This window comes from Zootoca vivipara, chromosome 13 (genome assembly GCF_965207765.1).
Source record: "Zootoca vivipara chromosome 13, rZooViv2.hap1.1, whole genome shotgun sequence".
Lineage (NCBI taxonomy): Eukaryota > Metazoa > Chordata > Lepidosauria > Squamata > Lacertidae > Zootoca > Zootoca vivipara.
The window spans coordinates 35,537,312-35,564,920 of record NC_142596.1 but is presented as its reverse complement, the minus strand read 5'-3'; the positions used below and the strand labels follow the sequence as shown (position 1 = coordinate 35,564,920).

Below are 27,609 nucleotides of genomic sequence, written 5' to 3'. Positions count from 1 at the left end.
ACAAAAGCATCTTTACCTGGCACCCCAAAGTGTTGGATACAGGAGTCATGCATGGCATGTGGATTGTTTGATCCCTGGCCACTGAACAGAGAAGAAATCAAGATAGGGTGGGATTGTCAGACAGGTTTGGGAAATGATATACAACAAATTTAAGAAAATGTTAAAATGCTATCCCCCCCCAAAAAAACCCAAACCCCTGAAGCCTTCCTGCTAGGAATTATGGGTAATGAAATTCCAAAAAAGTTCAGGAGAATCTTTATGTATGCTACAGTTGCTGCCAGAATTTTAACTGCAAAAAGTCGGAAGGGAGAAACGATCCCATCCAAATCAGACTGGCGAATCAAATTAAGAAAGTATGCACAATTAGCGAGAATATCAGCAAGGCTATGAGATGTTACAGATGAAAAATTTACCAGAGAGTGGGATATATAGAGAGAGAGTCTATGTAAAAGAACATTGTCAAAATGTCAATCGGTTGGCAGGTATCGATTGAGTTTCTGCCTGTGAATAGGACAATTTTGGAAAAATCAAAAACAAGTTAAATAATAGGATGAAAATAAAGCCAAGTGCATATCCAAGGAATCTAACTTGGGAACATAATGGGAAGATTGGAGGTCATGTTAAATCGAAGTACAGAATGAGGTACAAAACAAGCAGTAACCAAGGAACGAATGAATTTTTATCTTTATTTTGTCGTTAACATATATTGATTATTTCTGTTATGCAGTTTTGAAACCAATAAAGCATGAGAGGGAGGGTAGGGTTGTGTATATAATGCAGAGTGGGGAACCTTTTCTGGTCCAAGGTCCACATTCCCTGTCAGGCAAACTTCCCCAGGGCCATATGCCAGTGGTGGGCGGGGCTGGAGGCAAAAAGTGGGTGGAGCAACAGGCGTGACTTATTTTTGTACCATTGGTTGCATTCCAGCCATGCAAAAAACCAGAGGTTTGCACACGCCCCTTTATCCTCTATCCATCCAGGCAAGCAAGAGGCGCCATCATAGTTTCAGAACACATTCCAGCCAGGCAAATCCACTTAAAGTGGGTGTACAGCAGGGCCTAGGAAGAATCCCATGGGCCAGGGAGGGAAGCTCAGAGATTCTCAGCCCGCAAATGGGACAGAAAAATACAGAACATGAAGCTTTCCACTCCATAGCAGTCTGCTGCTGGCTCATTCCGTCTGCTCTTTTTCCACACTTGGGCAGAACCTTAGCGCGTGCGTGCGTGCGCACACACACACAGCTGCATGAGTGCGAGTCAGACCCATCTCTCCCTGCAGAGGAAGTGGGGCTTTCCACCTGTAGCTATCCTTGAGCAGATGTTAGATCCAAGGCTCTTTGAGCTGAAAATCAGATACAAAAATGTGAGACCTCCAGGTATAGTGTGTAATAATAATAATAATAATAATAATAATAATAATAATAATAATTGTAATGATTTAATTAGGTACTTAGGTTTGGTGCCTGCTGTTTGCTGTGGTCAAAACTTCTTGTTTTTCTGTCTGGATCTATTTCCCCCTTCATGTTTAGTTATATCAATAATGTTGTGGTTACATAAAATGAAAGCCGTTTCAATCAGCAGGGAAATAGTAATGGGAAGAGGCAAGTGTTTCTGTAGCATTTTTTTGAGACAGGATAGTCCATCCATCTTTACTGACTGTCTGGAAGATCCCAGGGACTAGACAAAAGTTCTCCAAAAGTGTCTCTAAACCTGTTGTCTTGCCATGTTCTTCTCTCTTTCTCTCAGGGACTTCGAAGGGACCGTATTTTGGCTGTGATCCCCGTGCCAAGGAGGAAAGCCAACTATGAGGGATGCATCTTCCCCTTGGTCTGTGACTAAATTGATTTGCCTCCCTTGGATGAGCCTGATCTTTCTGGAGGTAAGAGCTTCAAGCCAGCCAGCGCACCATCTTTACTCATGCAGGCTTTGATGTTGGAGGGTGGGGGGGTACCTTTTGTCTCATGGACAGTGTCTCCTTGCTCAAAGCCAGGTGCTGTGGGCTAGGTTTGGCAGGTCTCCCAACATCATAGAATCACAGAATTGTAGAGTTGGAAGTGACCCTAAGGATCATCTAGTCCAGGGGTCAGCAAACTTTTTCAGCAGGGGGCCGGTCCACTGTCCCTCAGACCTTGTGGGGGGCCGGACTATATTTTGGGGGGGAAAATATGAACGAATTCCTATGCCCCACAAATAACCCAGAGATGCATTTTAAATAAAAGGGCACATTCTACTCATGTAAAAACACCAGGCAGGCCCCACAAATAACCCAGAGATGCATTTTAAATAAAAGCACACATTCTACTCATGTAAAAATATGCTGATTCCCAGACCTTCCGCGGGCCAGATTTAGAAGGCGATTGGGTCGCATCCGGCCCCTGGGCCTTAGTTTGGGAACCCCTGATCTAGTCCAACTCCACTGCAATGCAGGAATATGCAGCTGTCCCATACTAAGATCGAACCTGCAACCTTGGCATTATCAGCACCACGCTCTAACCAACTGAGCTGTCTAGTCTGATAAGCGTGGAGACTGGGTGTTAAAGGGCGTTGCCTGGTAGATCAGGAGATGGAGGTCACATCCACACAATACTTTTAAAGCACATTTAATGTTCAGTGCTTTCCTGCAAAGAACCTGGGAACTGTGGAAAGAGAGAGAGAGAGAGAGAGAGAGAGAGAGAGAGAGAGAGAGAGACTTTTATCCGGCTGCTCCCAGATGGTGGAATTCCCTCCCAAGAGAGGTTAGACAAGCTCCCACCCTATTACGTTTCCACCAGCATGCTAATTCCTTCCTATATAAACAGGGCTTTGAAATATAGGTGTAGACGAGCTGATCTGATCTCAGGGCAATCAGTACTATAATGCTGGTTCTCAATGTGTTTTATTGCATTCTAACTATTGTTCTTCATTAGTTCGTTTTCATTACTTTGTCTTTTAATCTCATGTTTTTAAAAATGTTGTAAGTTGCCTTGAATCCCAACTTGGGAGGAGTCTAATACATTAACTAATAAGAAAAATACATATAGTGATATAAATACATTAACCAATAAAAATATTAAATGTTTTACCTCCTGTAGAGCTGCAGTTCCCAGCACCCTTAACAAATTACCGTTCTTAGGATTCTTTTGGGGGGGACGGGACGGGGATACTTTACATGTATGCTGCGGATATGACCCATGTTTCATAGTGGCAGAGGATGGCCACCTAGTAGGTACAGGTAGATCTTGGCTCTGCTTGTGGTCCTTGGAGGTTGTAGTAAAAGAGCCAAGTTTTTCGTCTTCATTATTGCTCAAATATGAATGAAGACTGTGGACAGTTTGTTGAGCTTCAGCATCGGGAAGAACATTGGCAGTCATCTCATCCAACCTCCTGCTCAGTGCAGGAATCAGCAAACACAGCAGCAGGAACAGATTGCCAGCCAGCTTCTCAATACTCCAGCCAAGGAGAGCTCACGGCCTTCCCTAGGAACTCTGCTCCACTGCTGAGCAGCTCTTGCTGTTAGCAAGCTTCTTTTCATACTTAGCCAAAATCTCATTTCGTGCCATTTCCACCCGCTGTATATAGTCCTGCTCTTTATCGAGCAACAGAGAATAAACTGGTCACATTTGCACCATACATATAAAGCACTTTCATACTGCTGTAATGGTTATAGGGTCCCCCTCCCTCCCAATGAATCTTGGAAGCTGAAGTTTTTTGAGGAGTCTCCGAACAACTCTCAGCATCCTTAACAAACTACAGCTTCCCAGAGTCATTCGGGGGGAAGGCATGTGCTTCAAAAATGCTTTATCCACCAAGAGAAAAAGAATGGATTTTTCATGGCAAGCAACTGCATTCAAAATTATGGGATGGACAAAAGACAGACAGGAAAATGGGTAATAAGCAGGTAAGTCGGGATGAATGCTCAGCGGCATGTAATCTCCCCACAAACAAATCAGAAAGAATGCTCAACGAAGCCATTTAACCTCTGTGTTAGAAAATTAGGACGGATGCTCAGCAAACAGGTGGTCTCAAGGGTCCCTTAGATTGTCCCCTTAATTCTGTTCCCTTTCCCTGAGATTTTACCTCTTTCCCTAGAGACCCGAAGAGGCAAAGGTCTTGCAATTCCAGACTAAGTACTGGCAACCGTGCTGAGTACTTACCAGAAAACACAGTAGTGTCTCTCTCTTGGGAGATGCTTTCAATTGCAGCGTGGGAACATGCCTCTCTTTCCCTGTTTAGAAGAGGGAAATGGTGCATTGTGCAGGACCACCAAAAAAACAACAGTGCAAGAGGTCCAGTGAATGGATTTTGGCCTCCTGACCCTCCCTTGCACTGCTGTGAGTCCACCCACGCCTGTAAAGAGCACAGTGTGGTACTGAGTGCACAGTGCAGCTTTCCGAGACTTTTATCTAATGCAAAACTGCAAGTTTCTAGTCCTCACTGTGTTCAATCAGCAGATGCAGATGGACCATGGTGGCCCCATGGAGAAGGCGCTGTGCTGTCCTGGGCCATTCTCATACTATCCGTCTAGGAGTAAAGGTGACCTTTGCCCTGAGTCTCAGCAGAGTGTTTTATTTTTGCAGGGCTGCAGCCCAAAAGTTCTGGAGAAGACATTTGAACAATGGACGAGGTATAAAGATGAGTGCTTGAAGAAGATAGCAAGTGATCCTTACCCTTCAGGTAAGGAGTTGTTTTCTTTGTGGCTGATTTTAAAGTGGCAATTGTGCAAGGAAAATCTGCATCTCTTTATTTATTTTAGATATTTATGTATTGCTTCTCAGGCAAACCTCACAAAGCAGTTTGCATAAAAATATTAGAGCAATACTTGTTCTTAGATACTCCACCTTCCTCCTACAGAAGCCCAGGGCCTGTGGATGGCTCAGTTGGTAGAGCATGAGACTCTTAACCTCACGGTCATGGGTTTGAGCCCTATGTTGGGCAAAAGATTCCTACATTGCTAAGGATTGGGCTAGAAGAATGGTGCAGAAGAGGAAATCCTGAAAAGCTGTCACTTTTTTAGGATTTCCTCTTCTGCATCATCTTTCTAGCCCAATTCTAGCTTCTAATGTTCCTGCACATGGTCTGAAGACAGGTGACCCAGCCACCTTACTGAGGTCAGTGAGGCTGCCTTAAACTCCCTTTGAGCCTTCAAAGGGGCCTCTCAGGATCACAGGGCATCACCATGTACGGAGTCAGACACACTAGTCTATCTAGTTCAGTATTTGTCTACAGCTCTCCAGGTCTTCAGATAAGAGGACATCCCCTGCTGTATCTGGAGTTGTTGGGATTGAACCTGGGACCTTCTGCATGCAAGTCAAATGCTCTCCTTCAAGTTCCATGATGGAAGAAATGCACTAGAAAATGCAGCAAATTATGTTGAATAAATCAGGGTCCCTGAGTGGGCTTTACCTGACCACCGCTGGGTGAAAAATGATATTCAAGTTCACAGTTTCTTTGGGGGACACCTATTATTTATACCTTATGCACCAGTTTATTAGCTGGTTCTCAGTACAAATATTTTCATATCGTTTTTGGGTTTTTTGTGTGTGCTAAATATGACATTGGTTCATATCAGGTATACCTTGAGATGCATTTTCCCTGCACTGATTGGTTGGGACCACCTACTTTCTCCCCCTCTCTTTGTTTCCTCCAATCACAGGCAGGCCTGCCAAAGAGGCTAACTATACAGCCCTATACATGCCTACTCGGAAGTAAGCCCCTTGGAGTTCAATGGGACTTAATCCCAGGTAAGTGTATAGGATTGCAGCTAAACGTCTGCATTACCATGGGTGACAATGAACATACCAAGTCTTACTTCCGAGTGAACATGCATGGAATGGCATAGCATAGCAATTCTATACACACCCTTGCCTAGCAGTGAGGTCCATTGAAATGGGTGGGACTGACTTCTGAGCAGATGTGCATTAGATTGCACCGCAAATTATTTTAATTGGGCACCTGCTATAAAGGTGGCACATCAGCTGTTTCCTGCCCTAGCAAGGCTTATATTTCTCTCCCACCTTCCTGCTTTCTTTCTATCTCTCTCTCTCCATCCATACCTCCCTCCATCAGTCAGTTATAACTGCAACGTAATATTTCAGTCTGCAATGGACTAAAGAGTCTCCAAACATCCCATAGGAATTCCTGGGGTGTCAATCCCAGAGGGGGTGCCCATTTTCACTCAAAGCAGTGTTTGATGATGGGCAGGGTATTTTTATTCTAGCAAAAGGAAGGGACGTGCCTAAGTGCAGTGATCAGGGTGGATTCTTGTTCTCTCAATATAAGGAAGCCAGTGAAACTCCACACCCCAGTTCCCAGCAGGCACCCTCCTTGCAATGCTAAATGCAAAGTCAGAAGCCCACTGAATAGATGCATCCTTTAAGCACCCTGATTTTGATTACAACAAGGGTAAGGGTGTGTGTGTATGTAGGGAAGAGGTCCGGAGATTCTATTTATCTGCTTTTATGGATGTTGCTCCTGCTAGGAAGCTGATTTTTGCAGGGTGAACCAATTTCTATTAAGGCTCTCATTCAAAAGGAGTGGAAGGTGCTTTCTGAGTTGCCTTCCTGTGAAGAGGGGGGTGACTTTACAGGATGGAACCATTCAGATCACCAGCTAAGTATTGTTTAAGAATGGGGAGAGGGGAATAAATGTATCAAATACTTTCCTTCCAAAAACCCCACCCCCCATTTTTTAAAGGGGCAGCAATATCCTAGCTGTCAAGTTCTCCCTTTTTTAAAAGGGAAATTCCCTTGTGCTGAATAGGCTTCCTCACGAGAAAAGGGAAAACTTGACAGCTATGAGCAATATATAGAATTAAAATGTGCTGATTTCATGTAATGTTAAGAAAGCTACCTCGAGAGAGTGGCACTTGCCTCTCTCCTCCCCTTTACATTTTGCAGGGCTATGCACTTATGATCTGGTTTCTGAAAAATGGGTGTGCAAATTAACACTTAATTTGTGGAACTTGCTGCTGTGACAGGGGTGACTGCCACGCTGAAATGGCTTTGAAAGAGGGTTAGACGAATCTGCAAACTGGAACAGGTCCATCAGTTGCTGTTAGTTTGGAGACAGTGGGCTGTATACGAACTTCAAACTCGTTCTCCGAATGAGGATTCTTACATAGCCAGAATGGCCCTATCCACACAAGAAATAATAATAATAATAATAATAATAATAATAATAATAATAATAATAATAATATATTATTTATACCCCGCCCATCTGGCTGGGTTTCCCCAGCCACTCTGGGCGGCTTACAACAGAAACATTAAAATGCACTAATTTCTTAAACATTAAAAGCCTCCCTAAACAGGGCTGCCTTCAGATGTCTTCTAAAAATCTGGTAGCTGTTTTCCTTTTTGACATCTGATGGGAGGGCGTTCCACAGGGCAGGCGCCACCACCGAGAAGGCCCTCTGCCTGGTTCCCTGCAACTTGGCTTCTCGCAATGAGGGAACCGCAAGAAGGCCCTCGGAGCTGGACCTCAGTGTCCGGGCAGAACGATGGGGGGGATAGGAGGCTCAGGCAGCAAGACAAAAAAATATTTATGGGGGAAAGAATCCTGAATGCTGATGGCCCAGTGAATATTGTTGATGTTGGAGACAGAGGTGTAGCGGCCATGGGCTGTGGGCAGGGAAGGGGGTGTCAAAGACCTCTTACGATCTTTGCAGCAGGGTCACTGTCTCTAGAGTCCCAGAGCCACACGATCAGCATGAAAGGGGAGCTTTTAGCCAATGAGAAGGTGTCTTCTGATACTTTGTGCTGATTGCAGCCAATCCGATTTAAAGGAGGTGAGTCAGTGTCTGAGGATTGGCTCTCAGGGTCACTGTGGAGAAGGCACAAAGGAGCTGTTCTGCATGCTCCGAATTTAGGCATTTAGGAACACTGAAAAAGCACAAGGGGTCCTTTAGCTTCAGGAGAATGATGTATAAGTTGTGTTATGTACAATGGAACTCCATGTTGCCAAAGGGGACTGTGGCTGAGAAATGGTCTAGAAAAGCCTAAGGGGGGTCTAACTTGGACAAGGGTCAAACTGGGGATGTCCCAGGACCAGCTCCCTTTGCTGAGCTAACTCTCACCCTCAGAAGTAACAGCCACATATATACCTACTGAGGTATACCTATACACTTGCCAGAAGCGCGACCTTGCCCACACCTGTTTTGGAAGGATCATACAAAAAAATCCCATACGCCCAAAGACTCTGCGCCTGCCCTTTGAGGAAATAGGAAGCCCAGAGCACCTTTTCTTCAGATGCCCCTTCCAAGAAGAGGCACGGAGGGAGATCTTGGACCCTATACTGGCGAGGTCAGCGGGCCTCCCGGAAAAGCAATTATACGACCTGCTCCTGCTAGGCAAAGACCAGAAGATAACCAGGACGGTCGCCAGATTCTGTGTCCAGATATGCAGACACAGACTTTCTACTGAGAATAACCAGCCCGTCTGAACGTACCAAAATACGGTTTCCTGAGCAACCTAGGCCCAGTTCTCTGCGGCAGCTGCTTAAGTTTTAAGTATTCCTATGCGCATTGCATTTACAAATATCAATTTTATTGTTGTACAAAGTGTCACATACTGTATATGTTATGCTCCTTGGAACTGTTCTCCCAAAGGGATTTTTACAAGAGATGGTCTTTTACCGTAATAAAGTATTCTATTCTATACCTACTGAGGATGCGGAAGGCATTTGACATTGTGTTCTGGGGTGTTGTGCTGAATATATTGGACCCCTTTCTATGTTTTGCCCTTCCCAACCAGGCTTGCTTTTGTCTCTTTCAGGGCTGTTTTGCAATCGGACTTTTGACATGTATGCATGCTGGCCAGATGGGAGCCCTGGGACCATTGTCAATGTCTCATGCCCTTTTTATTTGCCCTGGTATGAGAAAGGTAAGGGTGTTTCTCGGTGGGTTCTGTTGGAGAGTATCCACAAGGCATTCCAGGGAGCTTGAGGCTTAGATTCACTAAAATTCTTTTACACTCCACCTACCACGCTCTCTGCCATCTCCCCAAAAATGTGTGCAGGTCTCCGTGCTGGGATTTCTCAGCTTGTCCTGCAAATCCCTATTTGTGTGGCAATGTCCCTCCTTCCCACGTAATCAAGACTCGTGACACAGTGATTGAGATTTAATTGGGTGGTTAAGGCCACAACTTTATTAATTAAGCATGTTGAGCGGAATTGGCTTAGGCGTTGGAACCTAACGGACTATATCCGACTCCAACCCGTGTGTTGGAGTCCTTGAGAAGTTAACCACCAGAAAGGAGCCCCGCGATGTAGATCTACTAGAGCTCCTCCTGTGGCCACCGAAGGGGCGTGCCCTACGGCCCAGGCAACTCCAGGCTCAGGACCAAGCAACGCCCCCGGAATCCTTTAACGGAATTACTTCTCCAATTTAGGGCAGCTGGTGACGCAATCAGCCCCTCCTCCACCTAATGTTATGCAAATTTCCAACGCCTAACCGCCTAGCCTAAGTTGTGACGACATGCTACGAGGTAGGCGAAAAACCCATCATGGCTAGCCCAGTATGGGAAAAATCCTACCCGGCCCGCTGACTAACCAGGCAACCGACTCACGTCCATAGCAGCGTCCCCTTACCTCTTTTTAAGGGGTGGGCGGGTGGGTGAACCGTTCGCTCGGCGAACAAGGAAGTAAAGAGGGCTGCTTCCCGCCTGCGGGGAGCTTTAAACTTGGCGGCTCCGCCCCGACCGCTCTCATTGGCCGGTCGGGGGTGACGCAGGCGGGAAGCTACCATCGCGTAGGGGCTGAACTCGCAGCCCCTACGCGGTGGTGCAGTCGGTCGGCCCACAACCCCACTTCCGTCGCAGGCGCGGAAGTGGCTTTGTGTGGCAATGTCCCTCCTTCCCACGTAATCAAGACTCGTGACACAGTGATTGAGATTTAATTGGGTGGTTAAGGCCACAACTTTATTAATTAAGCATGTTGAGCGGAATTGGCTTAGGCGTTGGAACCTAACGGACTATATCCGACTCCAACCCGTGTGTTGGAGTCCTTGAGAAGTTAACCACCAGAAAGGAGCCCCGCGATGTAGATCTACTAGAGCTCCTCCTGTGGCCACCGAAGGGGCGTGCCCTACGGCCCAGGCAACTCCAGGCTCAGGACCAAGCAACGCCCCCGGAATCCTCTAACGGAATTACTTCTCCAATTTAGGGCAGCTGGTGACGCAATCAGCCCCTCCTCCACCTAATGTTATGCAAATTTCCAACGCCTAACCGCCACTCGAGCCCCCCCAGGCTCGCCGCCAATCCGCTCTCATGCTTCCTCAAATAAATTGAAAATTAATTATTAGATTATTTAGGGACTTCTTATGCTTTTAGGGGACCGTGATCCTAATCTCTTATTTGCCTAATTAAATTCTCTAATACGCAACCAATCTCTGATTCCCGTAATTAAGTTTTCAAGCCAAACATCATTCCCCTTGGGCGACAGATGAACGCCATCGTGGCGATAAAGGGCTGCTTCACTCTGTTTCAAACTTGGATGTGAAATGGCGTGACCGTTCAACGATAGAACTCTGCGGATCACAAAAGAATTCAGGAGGCGTCTGGCTTTGTTCAAAGCGATAGGGCAACGTCCATCGCGCCAAGTGCGCCTCTCTAACAAGGATGACCAAAGCAGCGTCAACCCCGAGCAGCTGTCCAGCAGGGTATCAAAGTCTCTGAATATTTTCAATTTTAAGTCCACTGCATTGCGATAAGCCAGGTCGTTCTCTCCGAGCTGGATCACTAGTAGGTCGGGGTAGCCGAGTGAAGCAGCCCGATTTTGTATTGCCGGCAGCAACTCGTCCCACAGCATGCCTCTCCTCGCGATCCAGGACACTTGAACAAATTCAGGGAGTCCCAGCCCATTCCCCAGGCCCACCTCGATGGCCCTTTCCCGGGCCCAATGGACTATGCTGTGCCCGGCTATCCAGATGCGTACGACCCTAGGACCTGAAAACAAAGAATGACAGCCGGGGATCAGACAGGCAACCAAGTCGAGGCTATGTCCGAATGTACCTTTTGTACGCGTTCGATTTCCACCTCCCCAAGTCCTTAATTCTTTCGGACGAAAGACCCAAATGCATGGCTGACGTAGCCGCGCCAATCCTGAAAGAGTGAGCTGAAAATTCAGTGGGATTATAACCGCAGGAGGCAATGGCCTTGCGCAGAACCCTAGTGAATTGGTGTCGGGTGAGCCTGGCGCCGTCCTGGTGGACAAGCAGTGGGCCCGGGCCGGGGGGCCGGAGGTAAAGAAACCGCCTGGTATCTTTTACCGGACAAGGACCTGGGGTACCTGTTGCAGGGAGCTTAATGGTCGCGCCCCTTCCCTTCTGGTCAGTTTTAGAACACCGTACGAGCAACTGCATTTGGGAGTCCGACATTGATACGTCCTGTATCAGTATGCCACGGGTGATGCCCTGGGGGGAGTCCTCACACACGACCTCACCCACTCTGAGCGCCCCAAAGTACGCTATAGAGAAAGCTGCAGAGAATAGGCGCGCTTCAAATTTGGACCAACAGAGGGACCTCAACTGTCTATGAACCTGCACCAACATGTCAAAGGTAATGGGTCGCCTAGGGTCGCTGGCAGGCGGCTGGAGCCTACGCCAGCCCTCCATAGCTCTACGCAAATGGAAATTGTCACACGGATCTGTAAAATAGAGAGATTTGGAAAAGAATGTGATGGCTGCTGTATGAATGTTGAGGGTCTTCGGTGCGCGACCCAGGTTCCTCAAGTGCACCACATACTGCATGACCTCCCCCTGGGTAGGTGGGCCCAGCAGTGAGGCAGTGGATCCCTTCTGCCTGAACTTAGTGAAATCGGACCAAGCCCGCTTATAAGAGCTCAGTGTAGAAGGGGCAACCGAAGCTAATACTCCCTTTAGGATTTCTCGCTCCCAAGGTTCCATACGTGTTCCGGGAACGGCTCCGGCGACTGGCTTGCCTCCGGTGCCAACGATCGGAAGCGATCCATCTGGAAGCGAGACAAAGCATCTGCAATGTTGTTATTGACCCCTGGCACAAATTTGGCGGGAAATTGCATATTTAACTGCAAACTGAGTAACACGAAGTGGCGAAGGAGAGAGGACACCCTCATCGATCGCGTGGATTGCCGGGTTAGGACGCTGACCACCGCTTGGTTGTCGGTTCTGAAGCAGACCCGTCGATTCCTGAATTCTTCGGACCATAAATGAACGGCTACTACTATCGGAAAAAATTCTAGAAATGTTAAATCACGCGTAATGTCCGTACCTTGCCAGCCGGCCGGCCAACGCTGCGAGCACCATCTACCTTTGAAGTAAACCCCGAAACCTAAAGTACCTGCCGCAGCGGATTGCACCTGGAAATCGGCCCGCCGTAACATCATGGTGTCCTGCCATAACGACACCCCGTTATAATTCTCCAAAAACACTAGCCAGGATTCAAGGTCGGCCTTGACCCCGCGGGGGAGTCGCTTCCTATGAAAAGGTTTTGTTAGGCCAACCGTGAGCCTGGCTAAGCGCCGGCAGAATGGACGTCCAGGTGATATAACTTTGCAGGCGAAGTTGAGGTGTCCTAGAAGTGATTGCATTTGTCTAAGGGTAAGTTTCTTAAGAGGGATGAGTTGCCTAATGGTCTCTTTGAGGGCGATTAGCTTTTCAGAAGGCAGACGTGAAGTTTGCGCCACGGTGTCCAATTCTATGCCTAAATATGTAAGGCGCGCGAGGGGCCCTTCAGTTTTCTCCGCTGCCAACGGTACCCCCAATTCCTCTGCAAGGTCTGAGAAGGCCTGCATAAGGCGTGCGCACTCGGAACTGTGCGCGCTAGCCACGAAAAGAAAGTCATCCAGATAATGGGTGACCCCTGGCAGACCTGTTTTAAAGCGAAGGGCCCAATCCAGGAACGTGCTAAAAGTTTCAAACGCAGAGCATGCCACGGAGCAACCCATAGGCATGGCTTTGTCAATGAAATATGCCCCTTCAAATCTGAAACCCAGCCATTTATAGTCCTGCGGGTGAACTGGAAGTAGGCGAAACGCTGATTCGATATCACATTTTGCCATCAAGGCACCCTTACCAAATTGCCTTACTAACTTCACCGCCTGATCGAAGGAGGCATATTTCACCGTGCACAGCTCCTGGGGTATGCCGTCATTGACAGACCTGCCTATTGGGTGGGAGAGATTATGAATGAGCCTAAATTCACCTGGGACTTTTTTAGGGACCATTCCCAATGGGGAAATATGGAGATCAGGTATCGGTGGTGTTGCGAACGGGCCAGCTACACGTCCTGCTGATATTTCCTTGTTAATTTTTTTAATGGCTATGTCTGGTCTTTCCCTAACAGATTTTTGATTGGGGGGTTCACCTGTGCTAGGTGGGGTACGTACGGGTATACGGAAGCCGGTTGAAAACCCCTCCCAAAGGTATTTAGCTGCATCGTTATTGGGGTAACAATCAAGCAGTGATTTTAGCGGGTGAAGTCTTATGGGAGAGTGGGCCAGAGCAAGAGATCTGTTAATATCTATTAGTCCCTGCAGTTGCTCCCTGGGGGGCACCTGAGGTGTTTCTGGGGCCCTGGTGCGAGTTTCCCCTGCCACCCCGAAAGGACTGCCTCCCTTTAAAGCACGAAACTCCCGGGTGCTGACCCAAACACTTTTCGCATTCATGTATGTACTTACAGTTAGGTCGCTGACAAAGGCCCTTATTATATTCCCAACAAACCCTGCGTCGCGGGTCCCTCCTGGGTTCAAACCTGGCGGACCTAGGCGGGTCCGTCTGCTTCCTCTCTACATACGGGACCACGTGATTGCTCCAAAAATGTTGGTGGCGCTGATCCCACCTGGTTTTAGGGTTTTGTGAAGCATTCCTACGGAAGTCTTCATCATAATTGAGGGCGGCCGCCTCCCCCGCCATCCTATAGGCCATCCTAACATCTGCTATGTAAGCCATTAAATGCATTGCCCTCTTTGGGTATGCTGCTGTTATCACCGCAATCCAGATATGCATTCCATCCAACCAATTTTCGAATGTGCGGTCAGCACGTGGGGTCCTATGTCTGCGCCTGCCGTACTCCTTTCTCTTTTCGCCCTTTCCCAACATTTGTGATAACGGTAAAAGGGTGAAAATATCTATAAAATCGCCATTCAGGATTTTCTCCCGCGTTTTATTAGATAAATGGGATCCCAGAATGATATCTGTGTCTGAATTAGTGGAATACTTTGAATCTGGAATAAGGGCGCCATCCCTCCATTCCAATGTCCCCTTGAATGACTTACGATGAGCACTGGCCCGCCTCTTATGCACCCACAAAGGGAGCCCCATCTGATCTTCAGCAATCCCCCAATAGTCCTCCATCGGGACCTCGCCATCTGATTCGGACGACGTACCTGAGTCATATGAGTCGTCATCCTTACTTCTCTTACGCTTTTCGGTCTTCTTTTTTGCCTTTCCCCCCTGACGACGCTCCTCTTCGTCCCGTGACGCCGATTCACCATCTTTCGCTGGCCTGGAGGTGTCGTCATTCTCAGACGTGTCAGAACCCCCATCATTCCGCTGGGCCACCTCTTGCGCGGGCTGGGCCCCTTGCAGGCCTGACCGATTGGAAGGACCTGCCCCTTGCAGGCCTGACAGATTGGAAGGACCTGCCGATTGAACCCCCGCTCCCTGAGGATGGGAGTTGGGGGCGTTAGTGCGTGCCTTCTGCCCCCGCGTCCGCGGGGCCTGGCTCATGTCACTTCCACGCTCGGAACCGGAGCTGGAAAACAAAGAAGCAGAAGTGCAAGGCGACTGGCTATCTGTTAAACCCGTGTCAAAGATGAGATCCTGTGACTCTGCAATCACCGTTTGCGACTCAGGAGGATCCTCCTGTGTGGCACCGGCCGTGGGTGCAAGTGATTTTGCCAGAGGGACTAGCTGTTTACAAACATCCTGCAGGGTGTTCTGTAGCGTAGAAACCACCCGAGCCAAGGCCTCAGCCTTGTCCTGTGGTGCAGGACCCTTGGAGGGGGCCTTGCCTCGGTCACGTCTGGGTGCCATTATCAAATGCACCTAGTATGACAGTAAGCTTCCAAACAACGTACCAACTACCTATTAATACGCTTAGTGATTACCTAATATTCTGTGCTATTGCTTCACTTCTATATTTTAATAAAATATGAAATAATTTCTATGTTTTTTATTATTATTATTATTATTATTATTTTAAAATTATTTATTAATTATTTTTTATTTTTATGTATTATTTATGTATTTTTTATTTATTTTATTTTATTTTTTATTTTAATTTTATTTTAATTTAATTATTATTATTGATATATATATAATTATTATGGATTTATTGATGTAACGTCAATGTTTAAATGCAATTAATTTCGATTAAATTACGAATTATTTACTTAACTGCCTAAGAATAGAATTATTATTATTACTGCCGTTCACTTTGGTTATTATTGCAGGCACTCTGGCGTGTCGAACCGTCACTGAACTGCGTATAAATTTCAGGCAATTAATTGGGGACACGAGCACCTAATCATAAACCGTCAGTTAACTTGCCAGTTAAACCGTAGCTGAACTGCCTATGAACTGCAAGCAATTGGTTGGGGACTAGAGGACCTATTCAAAACTGCCAATTAATTCCCAGTGAGACACACGTAACTAATAATTTATCCAATAATCTGCTGACCAAATCAACAATTAGCAACAATATCAATTATTATAAAAGGGAAGAAAAAACTTTTGGGCAAATGTAGGCAATGGACTGGTACAGTTGGCCCTAGGGGGTAAATTGACCCTCTCAAGATGGCTGCCGCTAGCGGGCATACAAGGCCACACACAAGATGGCCGCTCCCGAGCATAAACCACCAAATGACCCTCTCAAAATGGCGGCTACTAACAGACGCCCGAGGCCACACACAAGATGGGCGTCTGGCAAACGACTCTAAGCCTAAACGGTAACTTGCCCCTCTCAAAATGGCGGCCGCAAGCGGACGCACGAGGTCACACACAAAATGGCTGCTGGGCAAATGACGACACGCAGGAAGACCCACTCAAAATGGCGGCCGCTATTGGACGTAGAAAGCCCCACACAAGATGGCCGCCCTATGCAATGCCGAACCGGGAGACCCACCTAAGATGGCCGCCGCACCCACGTGATCCCTGACTACCGCGAAATGGGCTCTCAGCCAGCCGAGCTCACTACCAAAGCAATAGCCACCAGGGAGGGAGAACAAAAATTGAAGCAATTAAGCTCCTCTGCTGTGTGTCAGCAAAGGTGGGAATTAAGCTGCTAACGCTATAGGGGAGATAAAGGGGATTGTAATCAGAAGCTGCTCACCCGGCTTCACGCTGGTCCCTTTAAATCGAGCGGGGAGAGGAGGCAGCCGCCTCGACTCTGCACCCCGGCGCACGATGGATCCGGAAGCAGGCTAGGGCGTATGAGACTGTTCACGGTCCCCCGAACAGCCTCTCTGTCGTCGGACGCTGCAGCTGCCAGAGCCACGGACCCAGAAAGAACAGCTGGCGATTGGTACCGCCGCACAGCTGGTAAGCGGTAGCGTAAGCGCCTGGCGATCCCGGGATCCCTCGCTGCTCGTGCCTGTAGCCGCGGCCCTGGTGAGAGCTAGCGGTCCCACGCTATTCGCAAGGAGAAAAGGAGAAAAACAAAACAGCTGGCGATCGGTCCCGCCGCACAGCTGATGAGCGGTAGCGCAGGCGTCCACCGCTCAAGGGCTCCCTTCGTTCTTCCCTGCAGCCTTGTAGCAAAATGAGGTAGGCAGGAACCCAAAGCACAGAACAGCCAGCAGATAGAGGCAAAACGACGAGGCAAAAAAAAAGGGGTCACCAGACGAAGCTGAACCGTTCGCTCGGCGAACAAGGAAGTAAAGAGGGCTGCTTCCCGCCTGCGGGGAGCTTTAAACTTGGCGGCTCCGCCCCGACCGCTCTCATTGGCCGGTCGGGGGTGACGCAGGCGGGAAGCTACCATCGCGTAGGGGCTGAACTCGCAGCCCCTACGCGGTGGTGCAGTCGGTCGGCCCACAACCCCACTTCCGTCGCAGGCGCGGAAGTGGCTTTGCTCTTTCTTCTATCCAACGTCTCAAATCCTGTTGACTAGGTCAACTTTGCCTTGTTGACTAGGCCATATTCTTGACTCCTGATGACTAGGTTTGCACTGTCTTTTACCTCCACAGGACACCAACCAATAAATCAGGGGCCCTTTAATCAGTCCAATGTCCAGAGTCAGAGATTATATGAGTTGTGTTCCAGAATGTTTGGATGGCGCAAGGTTGCCTCTTTGTTCCATAAATCAAAGCAGGCATCATTTTGCATCAACTGTAAACCAAGTGGGAAATTAGGAAGAGTCGCTGTCCTTGGTGCTGATGTTTCAGATAAACCCATTTTGTAGCATCCGGCTGCTGTTGAAAACATACATTGCTAGGGTTCTCATTTTCACCTTTGTAATGGCTAGTTCAACTTGACCTCACTGTAATTGAAGGCAGCCCTGTTTAGGGTAGCTTTTAATATTAGATGAATTATTGTATTTTATTATTTTGCTGGAAGCTGCCCAGAGTGCTTGAGGAAACCCAACCAGATGGGCAGGGTATAAATAATAAATTGTTGTTGTTGTTGTTGTTGTTGTTATATTTTTTTCTCCGCCCACACTAACAACTGCTAGTGATAATGGAACAGAGAAACAGCCACACTGTCAGGACCAGATAAATTGAACTAGATGTTGCAAAATGCGCAAGCGGAGCTCTGACACTGAGCTGTCCTTTTTGACAGCAGCCCTGTGACCTCTGAATATATAAATGATAGTGCCTGGCTCACTGTGCTGGGGTGGTTGGAGCCCTGCTATCCCTCTGGGTCCTACTGCCTGACCCTATTGTTATGATCCCTCAGAGGATTGGACTCTCCCTTCCTCCCTGCAGCTTAGCTCATGCCAGCTTGCTTTCAGTGGACGTATGTTCTGCACAGTGATGGTAAGCGTTGACATTTCCAAGCATGTCAGCCTGTTAATGTCTGGTGTTTTTTTTTGCTCACAGTTAAACATGGCATAGTGAGCCGCAAGTGTGGGCCTGATGGCCACTGGGCGATGCTGAACGGGACAGAGCGCTGGAGGGATCATTCCCAGTGCAAGGAAGAGGTGGAAGGCAACACTGGAGAGGTGAGAAGGGGAGCCTGCTGGGATTTGCTGGAGCCTCTGTGAAGCTCCTAATGACATGTCATTTGCTTCTAAACATGGCAAGCCTGACCGGCTGTGTTTGAAGGCCTCCCTGCTCGTTCTGCTGAATGAGGCCCATACCTCTGCCCCCAAGTCCTACCCTGATGGCGCCACTGTCCCTGGCCTCCGGTGCTCCCAGTTGCATCTTCCCTATTGGCTGGATGCGTCCAGAGAAGAGGGGAAATGGGCTGCCATGGCTTGTCTTATGGGGCCTCCTCTCCTGTGCAGGAATCGTCCTACCGCCTGATGGTCAGCTTCAAGGTCCTCTACACCGTGGGCTACTCCCTCTCTCTGCTGGCCCTGGTCTTGGCTCTGCTCATCCTGACGGTCTTCAGGTACTGCATCCTGGCTTGGAGCGAAAGACCCTGTGGGATGGCGATGGGCGCTTTTGCCTCTCACTTTCTCTCTCAAGTGTACAGCCTGTTCTGTACAGGTGCAGGAGGTGTGCAAGGAAGAGAGAGATAAGAGAAATCCACAGCATTTGGCTGCTGTAATTTTGGATGGCGATTCCTTCGACATACACAGGACTGAGTGTGTCCAGCAATGTCTGTGACCACAGGAAGCTGCTTTTCTGCTGGGCCCATCTAGGTCAGGCATCCCCAAACTTCGGCCCTCCAGATGTTTTGGACTACAGTTCCCATCATCCCTGACCACTGGTCCTGTTAGCTAGGGATCATGGGAGTTGCAGGCCAAAACATCTGGAGGGCCGCAGTTTGGGGATGCCTGATCTAGCCTATGACTAAGATACGTAGGAAGCTTTTTGCATTGAGACAGACCACTGGTCCATGCAGCTTGATATTGTCAACACCAAGGCATGGGGGAACCTTTGGCCCACAAGCCATATTAGGTTCAACAGGGAGCTGCTGCGATTGGATGCGCCAGGGAGTTTCTGATCAGGAGCTTACAAGTCCTGCTTTGGGCAGGGGTCTTCCTTGGCAGCCTGGCTTGAGTTGAACCCCTGCATGAAGATCTCCAATGAGGGAGGGCCCACCACCCCTCTAGGCAATTGGTTCCACTCCTGAGCTGCTCTTACCATCAATAGGTTTTACACTAGCTTCGTTGGAAGGCTTGTGTTTTGAAAGCATTTATAGAGTGGTGCAGAGCTATTGGGTCAGCGGTGAGCGGACAGCATCCCACCTTGCCCACATTGGGTGCCCAGTGCAATGTCCTTTTCACTCCCCAGGAAGCTTCGCTGCACCCGGAACTACATCCACGCAAACCTCTTCGCCTCCTTCGGGCTACGGGCCATCTCTGTGATCGTGAAGGATGCGTTGCTGGAGCAGATGTGGAGAAGGGAGACCTTCCAGATGTCCGACTGGGAGGCCTTGCTGAGCCACGAGGCAAGTATGATTCTTGCGGACTGTCACATGAACCTAAGGAAACCAACACTATTGCACTCAATTCCAATGGCAGATTTTGCCTCTCCTGAGCAATTTGCTCATTTGGGCTTAATGTGTGATTTGATTATTTGATTTCTTTTTCCTTTTTCCTATATTTCCTATATTTTTTATTAACATTTCTGTTTTACATTTTAGAATATTCCTTTAAACAACCTTAAATTCCATGGTTCATTTTACATAGCATAAATCCCTGCATATTATATATAAACTAAACCATTCAGTATTCTATTACTACACCCATCAAAACTTATTTACACTGTTGAATTTATCTTAATGCTGCCCACGTTTTCAAATATGCACAATTTCCCTCCATATATTCAATAAAATTTTTCCAGTCTTCTTTAAACATATGTTCTTCTTGTTCTCTTATTCCATATGTTAGGTCCGCAAGCTGTGCATATTCCATCAGTTTAAGTTGCCACTCTTCTTTAGTTGGGACTTCGCTCGTTTTCCATTTTTGGGCTAACAAAACACGAGCTGCAGTAGTGGCATACATAAATAACCTTTCTTGACACCTGGGAATTTCCATCTGAATTATCCCCAACGAAAAGGACTCTGGTTCCCCCCTCCCCTAATTCATTTATTAAAAATATCTCTGAGCGGTGTACAAAAAAACTGTAGCAACAACAGACAACTTAAACAAAATATTACAAAAATGCAGAGTTACATTTAAAAATGTTACATTAATCCGAAGTTGCTAATATATAAAAATAAAAATCAATTCATTTTCCTTCTGACACACCCTCCTGCTCAGCTTCCGGGTTCCCACGCAGGGTCCAAACAAACTCTCAGCTCACCCACAAAAGTCTCCCAACGAGAAGACTTCCTGGAAACAGCAGGCAAAACTCTAGTCTCTCACTCTAGACTTGCATTTTATGGGCTTGGCCCAAGGTAGATGGTGCTTCTGCAGGCTACCCAAAGTTGTGTCCCATTCAGCTGTACTCTCCACACCCAGTTCCAGGTACAGCAGGTTTGTTGGGTTTTCCAGGAGGTCCAAAGGATGGGAAGAATGTCCCCACCTCCACTCACAGCTCTTTCTTCACCCTCTGTCCCCCCCCCTCCAGTCAGGGAAGACAGCATAGAGCTCAGCATCTTGGGAACCTTCGCTGAAAATCTCTTCATGTAAAGTGCTTGATTGGGGTGCTGGAAAAAAACAACGAAGCCCCATCTTTTTTAACCCTGTCTCACTTAAGATCAGGCATCTCCAAAATTCGGCCCTCCAGATGTTTTGGACTACAATTCCCATCTTCCCCGACCACTGGTCCTGTTAGCTAGTGATCATGGGAGTTGTAGGCAAAACATCTGGAGGGCCACAGTTTGGGGATGCCTGCTTAAGATAGCAGCTGGACAGTGAGGCTGAAACTCCCACCAGCCCCTGACTGCAGGGCCAGTGGTTAAGGATGATGGATATTCTAGTCCAACAACATGGGAAGCCACGTGATACTGAGTCAGACTATTGGTCCATCTAGCTCAGTATTGTCTACACTGACAGGCAGCACTTCTTCAGCACTTTCAGCCAGGGGACCCTCCTACCCCTTCCTGGAGATGCCTGAGATTGAACCTGGGACCTTCTGCATGCAAGGCCAATGTTCTGTTGCTGCTGAGTTAAGGCCCCTTCCTTGTTGGCTTTTTTGTAACGTTTTTAAGTAGGTCCTTTAAATGGTTCTTATTTTTATTGATGTGTCTTTTGAAAACTTAGATTTTTTTATTTAAAAAAAACCAAGCTGTAAATGGGTATAATTGAAACAAGAGCAGCAATACATAATTGAAACGACAAAAATAACTGGAATAACAACAATGATTATTGAAATGACAACAATATGTGTATTACTTTTAGAAGACATCTGAAGGCAGCCCTGTTTAGGGAAGCTTTTAATGTTTAACACACCATTGTATTTTAATATTTTTTGGGAAGCTGCCCAGAGTGACTGGGGAAACCCAGCCAGATGGGCGGGGTATAAATAAATTATTATTATTATTATTATTATTATTATTATTATTATTATTATTATTATATTGTTTCCATGTTTTTCTTAAGTGCTGGAAAGTGTTCTTATAAGACACTGATTGGTTCTCTTCTTCTAGGCTGCGATTGGTTGTCGAGTGGCTCAAGTCGTGATGCAGTACTGTATTCTGGCCAATCACTATTGGTTTCTTGCGGAGGCGGTCTACCTGTACAAGCTTCTGATTGGAGCTGTGTTTTCAGAGAGGAATTACTACACCCTGTACCTGTACTTGGGCTGGGGTAAGGAAGAATTGGGCTAAGAAGCACTCGCTTGCTAATACTGGGGCCAGTGCACACAATACGTTTTTAAGCACATTTTGTTTTATTTTAAGGAAATGCCGCCCAGGACCTATAACCTTGCTCAAAGCTAGCATTAGTTGGCTCTCCCTAGCAGGCTCCCCCTACTGTTGGGCTCCCTGCCTTTTGCCCTACCATTCCCACAGGGAACAGTCTGCAGTTCTTATCCCCAGCTTCAATCTACAATCTTCTTTTCATCCATGGTGATTTTTTTGGGGGGGAGGGGACAATTCTGAATCTTGAGAATAGAACTTATGCAAATGACACTATTTTATACGGAGTGCTAATTTTGGAGCTCCGGCTGCAACAATTGCATTACCTGGGCAATCTGCCCATTTGGGCTCAACAGCTGAGTCAAGGTAGGGAATAGGAAGCTCAGCATTTTGGCTATTGATGAACCTTTGCTGGGCTGAAGACCCCTTGATGTATGGTGCTTGATTTGGGGTGCTGAAGAAGGGGAAAAAAATCAAACCCAAGCCTTTCTAACCCAGTAATGCAGTGGGTGGACATAGCTTGCTTTTCGACTTCCAGTGAGTGTTTGGTTTTTTTCAGAGGTTTTACTGTGTGACTTGCAGGAACCCCCGTGGCTTTTGTGGTGCCGTGGATGGCTGCCAAGTACCTGAAGGAGAATGCAGAGTGAGTGTGGTGGGGTGGGGTGGGGAATTTGGGGTGATTGGCACAGGGAGGAATTTTATGTTATACAGTCAGTCAGACAGAAAAGAAAGATGCAGGTCAATGACTGAACAAAGTGACATCTCTCCCAGTGTCTGCCGTGGCCTCTCAGTGGAGCTGAGTGATGGAGTGGCCCTGCTTGCCATCTTTCCCATAGAGCTGCCTGTTCCATTAACCCCTCTGGAATGATGCCAATCTTCTGCCCGTTTGTGCTACAGGTGCTGGGCATTGAACGAGAACATGAGTTACTGGTGGATTATTCGCATCCCTATTTTGCTAGCCTCTGTGGTAGGTGCCTCCCCCTTGTTCCTCTTGCCTAGCCTGGGATGGGGCGAGAGGGGGAGGGCGGTACCTTTCTGGTGGTTGTGGTGGTGGTGCTAGGGAGTCTGGCTGGCTTTTGGTACACCTTTGCCAGCCATGTCAAAGCAGTATAGCTTGGCAATATGTTGTGTCTCTCACCCCCCATTCAAATGCTACACAGGAAGCTGCCTTATACCAAGTCAGACCAGCTCAGTATTGTCTACTTTGACTGGCAGCAATTCTCCCAAGGTTTCAGGCAGGCGTCTCTCCTAGTAGTCATAGAATCATAGAGTTGGAAGAGACCACAAGGGCCATCCAGTCCAACCCCTCTGCCAAGCAGGAAACACCATCAAAGCATTCCTGACAGATGGCTGTCAAGCCTCCGCTTAAAGACCTCCAAAGAAGGAGACTCCACCACACTCCTTGGCAGCAAATTCCACTGTCGAACAGCTCTTACTGCCAGGAAGTTCTTCCTAATGTTTAGGTGGAATCTTCTTTCTTGTAAATCTACTTGGAGATGCCAGGGATTGAACCTGGGACCTTCTGCATGCAAAGCAGATGCTCTACCCCTGAGCTATGGCTCTTCCCCAAAATCTACAGGGGGAAGAAAGAACATGATACAGTCTTCCCAGCTGCAATGCCTTATCTTGTTAGCATCTTTTTGTGAGCAAGGGGTTTGTTGCTTCCAAGCTTTGATTAGCTCACCACTGTGTCTTCCCAGATCAACCTGCTGATCTTCATGCAGATCCTCAAAGTGATCCTGGCCAAGCTGCGAGCCAATCAGAAGGGCTATGCAGACTACAAACTGCGGTGAGTTTGTCCGCCAGGTAACCCCCAAAGAAAACTTGCTGGCTCAGGCTTCCCAAAGAAAAGCCCGAGTCCTGAACTCAGGAACTTAGTTTCATCTCCTGTTTGGTGTTGTCCCTTCCAGGTTGGCCAAAGCCACCCTCACCCTTGTCCCTCTCTTTGGGATCCATGAAGTGGTCTTCATTTTTGTCACAGACGAGCAAACTACAGGAGTGCTGCGCTACATTAAAGTCTTCTTCACTCTCTTCCTCAACTCCTTTCAGGTGAGGTTGGGAACACCTGGCTTAGATCGCCTGCTTTCTGACATGGTTGCTTGCTTGTTTCCTAACCCCACCCCCCCAATTTCCTACTTCCACCCCAAAGGGGAATGTTTGTTGGAGAATGTATGTGGCAGCAATGGGCAGAAATAAATTGTCTGGCAAAAGCCATCAGGTTTTGGCCCTGTTTTCCAACAGGTTCCTGTCTGCTACTGCAAGCTCATGCTTCCTTCTCTCTCTCATCTACTGTAGGGATTCCTGGTTGCTGTCTTGTATTGCTTTGCAAATAAGGAGGTAAGCAATGCCCCCACCGCCCACCCTGGCTGATATGATCCAGTCATTCTCTTGGGCATGCAGTCTTATACAGCTCATACTAATCCCTGATCATCTCCCGGAGCCTCTGATTGGCAGATGAGGACTTGTTGGGGCTGACATCACCAAGGGATATCTGGTTGGTGCTGACTGGGCCTTTTTGGTGGTGGTTCCCTGGTTGTGAAATGCCCTCCCTGGTGGAGGTGCGCTTGTCTCCCATCATTATTAGCTTTCCAGGAGGAATTTGAAAACATTCCTGTTTACCCAAGCATACTTGGTGGCTGAAGAACACTGATTCTGGCAACCGCAAGATCACTGGGTGGAAGGATGTTTTGAATCACACTTTTCGAATGCTTTTAACTGAAACAACTTTTAGATTTTCCCAATGTTACTGTTTTGGGAATATTTTATTCCATTTTAGAAGGCTTTTGCTTAGTTTCTCAGTTGTATATCTGGCCTGATTCAGGAGGCTGTTCTTATGCTTCCTTTTCATCCAGGTGAAATCCGAAATGAAGAAGAAGTGGCAGCTTTGGAAACTGGGCCACCCTGCCCTCTGCTGCACCCAGTAAGAGGAAATCGGGGAGGCCAAGATGGCACAGGCAAAAGCTGCCTAAGACAGCGATTGATGCTCTGTCCCATGATGCTGCACCTGGCATTCTCAGATGGCCACAGAGTTGCTTGGGGCAATGGTGGTGGTCACAGCTTTGTTGGAGGACCACAGGCAATGTTCTGAACAAGGGGGCAGAGGTTATTTCTACGAGTTGGGCAAAACATGGAAATCGACATTGCTGTCTTACAGCACCCGGATGATGATATACCAGCCAAGAAAGGGCATTAGGAAGTGCCAAAGAGCCTGATGGACGGTTTGCATAAAGCTGCAGAAGGAATCCTGAAGCTCTGTGAATTACGAGAGGGATGTGTGCATGTCTAGCTCTGTGGTACAGCATCTGCTTTGGATGGGGAAGGTCCAGGTTCAATCTCTGGATAGGGCAGGATGAGAGCCCATTGGAAATCTTGGAGAGCCACTGCCCAGCCAGAGTAGGCAATACCAGATGAAGCAATGGTTCGACTTGGGATAAGAGAGCTTCCTGTGTTCCACGCCTCAAAACCAACTCAGGATTCAGCTTTGGTAGAATGGCAGTCCATCCTAGGAGATCACCAAGGGCCTTAATACTGTCCCTCTACCACCTGTTCCCATTGTTCATTGTGTTACCTACCTTCAAGCTTTTCATAAGAGGTATATTCTGTACCAGAGAAATGAAGACCTCCTCTCTCAACTATGAAGGCTACGGGTTTCTAGGCCAAGATCAAGATAGCCCTGCAGACACAGGCGCTGAGATCCCTTTTCAGTTTTGTTTCTGAAGATGCCAGAGCAAGAAACCCATTGAAGACCCTTCAGGTGACGTCATGGCTCTGTAGTCCAGGCATTGGCCAGCCTGATTCAGTGCGGGAACTCTGCAACGCTCCCCTCATCTATGGCCGAGTCCAGTGGTTTGGCTCCAAAGAGGACATTTCTGGGGATTCGAGGATTGTGCTTCTCTCAGCTTATGCATGAGGTCCCTGTGCTCATTAAAAAGCACAAGCTTCTGATGCATCACTTTACAAGGCGCACCATTAACATTGGGAGAACTCCGAGTACTTTCCCTGCACACCCTGACCTTCTCGGGCTTCACGCAACCAGCGGTGGACGCACTTTGCATCTCAAACAACTCTTGCTGCCTCTTTTCCCCTTTGGGCAGCTCTGAAGGTTTTTTTGGCTGCCCAGTGCGCGTGGGACGATGACCATTCTTCATATACCACCATCTATCCATATATGTCACTTTGCAAAGAACAGGTCCATGGCTCCAGGAGGCTGACGTACTGGCAGTGGGAGGAGGAGGAAATGATAACTCTCCTAAGGGAGGTTGCCTGGAAATGCCTCTCACCCACCAAAGGGAAAAGGCGGAGTCATTTTGGGTAGAGAGGAAAGGTAGAGGTCAAAGGTCACAGGAAAGAATGTGTCAAGAAATAAAGCACATAGAGGGAAGTGTAAGGTCATGGAGGGTTTTGAAAGAAAAAACTTTGAGGGCATAGGGACATGCTATGAGAGGAGGGGCTGAATTGTGCCTTATTGAATTGAAGCTACTGTCCCCTCCCTCTGCAGCACTGGCCTTTCTCTCTGGCTGCAAAGAACTTTGAGGGGTGCAGGCGCTAGGTAACCCCCTCCTCCTCCAGGGAAGAATAAGGATTGCTGCACACAGCCATTTGCAGAAGTCATTGCTATGGAAAAAAACAGTCTGGAAGAAAGCAGGAAGGGGATGTCGGGAGGCTGTATGATCTGAGCTACCTTGGAGGCGGAAAAAAATAATATACCTGTTCTGGAACGGGCAGTGCCACGAAACATTTAAGTCAAGTGTCCCTTTAGTTTTATTGCAGGGGGTGGGGGAATGCAGGAGGTGACCCAGCTCTTGGCATTTTGTAGAATGCTTGCTCTGCAGCAGGAGTAGCAAACCTTTGAGCCTCCAGGTGCTACTAAACTACAACTCCCACCAGCTCCATTAAGCAGGGCTCCAGTGGGCAGGTGTGATGGGTGTTGTAGTTCAGCAACTTCTGGAGGACCAAATGAATCCCATCTGTTCTGCGCCTGCTCAGACTAAGTAGGCCACTTCTTTTAAACGTAACACTCAAGGGGAAGGATAGTTCCACACAGACAACTGTTCTGCACATGTTTTTTAAAAAAGTGCCAATTATTTCCAGCAAAAGGGATGCCCCTTGGGGGCAGGCAGGGGGGAGGAGAAGGAAGCACAGCGGAGAGCTGGGTGACTTGGATGTCAGGGTTGCGTCAAAGAAGACACAGGCAGGTTCATCTTGCTGTGACCTAATCCCTGCACAGCTGCAGTGGAAGATTCGAAGGATTACAGGTCTGGAGGCTCAAAGGGATTCTAAAGCACAGCTATTCCCCACCACAAGTTTAGCATCTTCTAGAACTTGCTGTAGAACTTCCATTTTCTCCGCAGGTTCTTCCTATCTTGGAAGTAAAGGGTACACGATGCACACCAACTGTACGTAAAATGGAATAGAGGACTCCCATCCAACACCAGTCCCTTCATTGCAGACTTCTGTAAACACTCCAAGAGTTTTTCAAGCTAATAAAACTTTGAACGCCTTCTTCATTACTGAGGGACATCCATGTTGGTTGCCATTCTGTATGACCACCTCAAAAAGCAGTTGTGTCATAGGATTTTTTTGGGGGGGGGATTCTCTAATTCTTGCACAACACCAGAGCAAGCCATTTCACCAGGAAACAGCCAATATAGGGTGGAATCTGCATCTGTTACAAGCAGCAGCATAGCTTTTCCTGCTCTGCTCAGGAAATGTTTGGAGGGGATTATGAGGGATGGATTTGCTTCCTGT

At 47.7% G+C, this 27,609-nt stretch overlaps 1 protein-coding gene across 1 annotated transcript; it reads left to right on the top strand.

The window, feature by feature from the left end:
* The first annotated feature begins 1,803 nt into the window (after nucleotides 1–1,803).
* LOC118093041 (glucagon receptor-like) lies at nucleotides 1,804–27,414 on the top strand. The gene is made up of 13 exons (XM_035131763.3): nucleotides 1,804–1,878; nucleotides 4,556–4,652; nucleotides 8,750–8,857; nucleotides 17,988–18,109; nucleotides 18,395–18,501; nucleotides 19,350–19,506; nucleotides 21,652–21,811; nucleotides 22,444–22,504; nucleotides 22,759–22,828; nucleotides 23,562–23,650; nucleotides 23,772–23,910; nucleotides 24,157–24,198; nucleotides 24,714–27,414. Exons 1-13 carry the CDS (start codon nucleotides 1,804–1,806, stop codon nucleotides 24,783–24,785), a joined length of 1,299 nt encoding a protein of 432 aa, XP_034987654.3. The 3' UTR covers nucleotides 24,786–27,414.
* The last annotated feature ends 195 nt before the right edge of the window (nucleotides 27,415–27,609 follow it).

What these genes read in the sequence shown, in the direction of transcription:
- LOC118093041 (XM_035131763.3), top strand. Translation starts at nt 1,804, where the DNA reads ATGAGGGATGCATCTTCCCCTTGGTCTGTGACTAAATTGATTTGCCTC. An exon ending in AAGTGATCCTTACCCTTCAG is followed by an intron (nt 4,653 to 8,749) that starts GTAAGGAGTTGT and finishes TGTCTCTTTCAG; the next exon opens with GGCTGTTTTGCAATCGGACT. An exon ending in TCTTCCTCAACTCCTTTCAG is followed by an intron (nt 23,911 to 24,156) that starts GTGAGGTTGGGA and finishes CATCTACTGTAG; the next exon opens with GGATTCCTGGTTGCTGTCTT.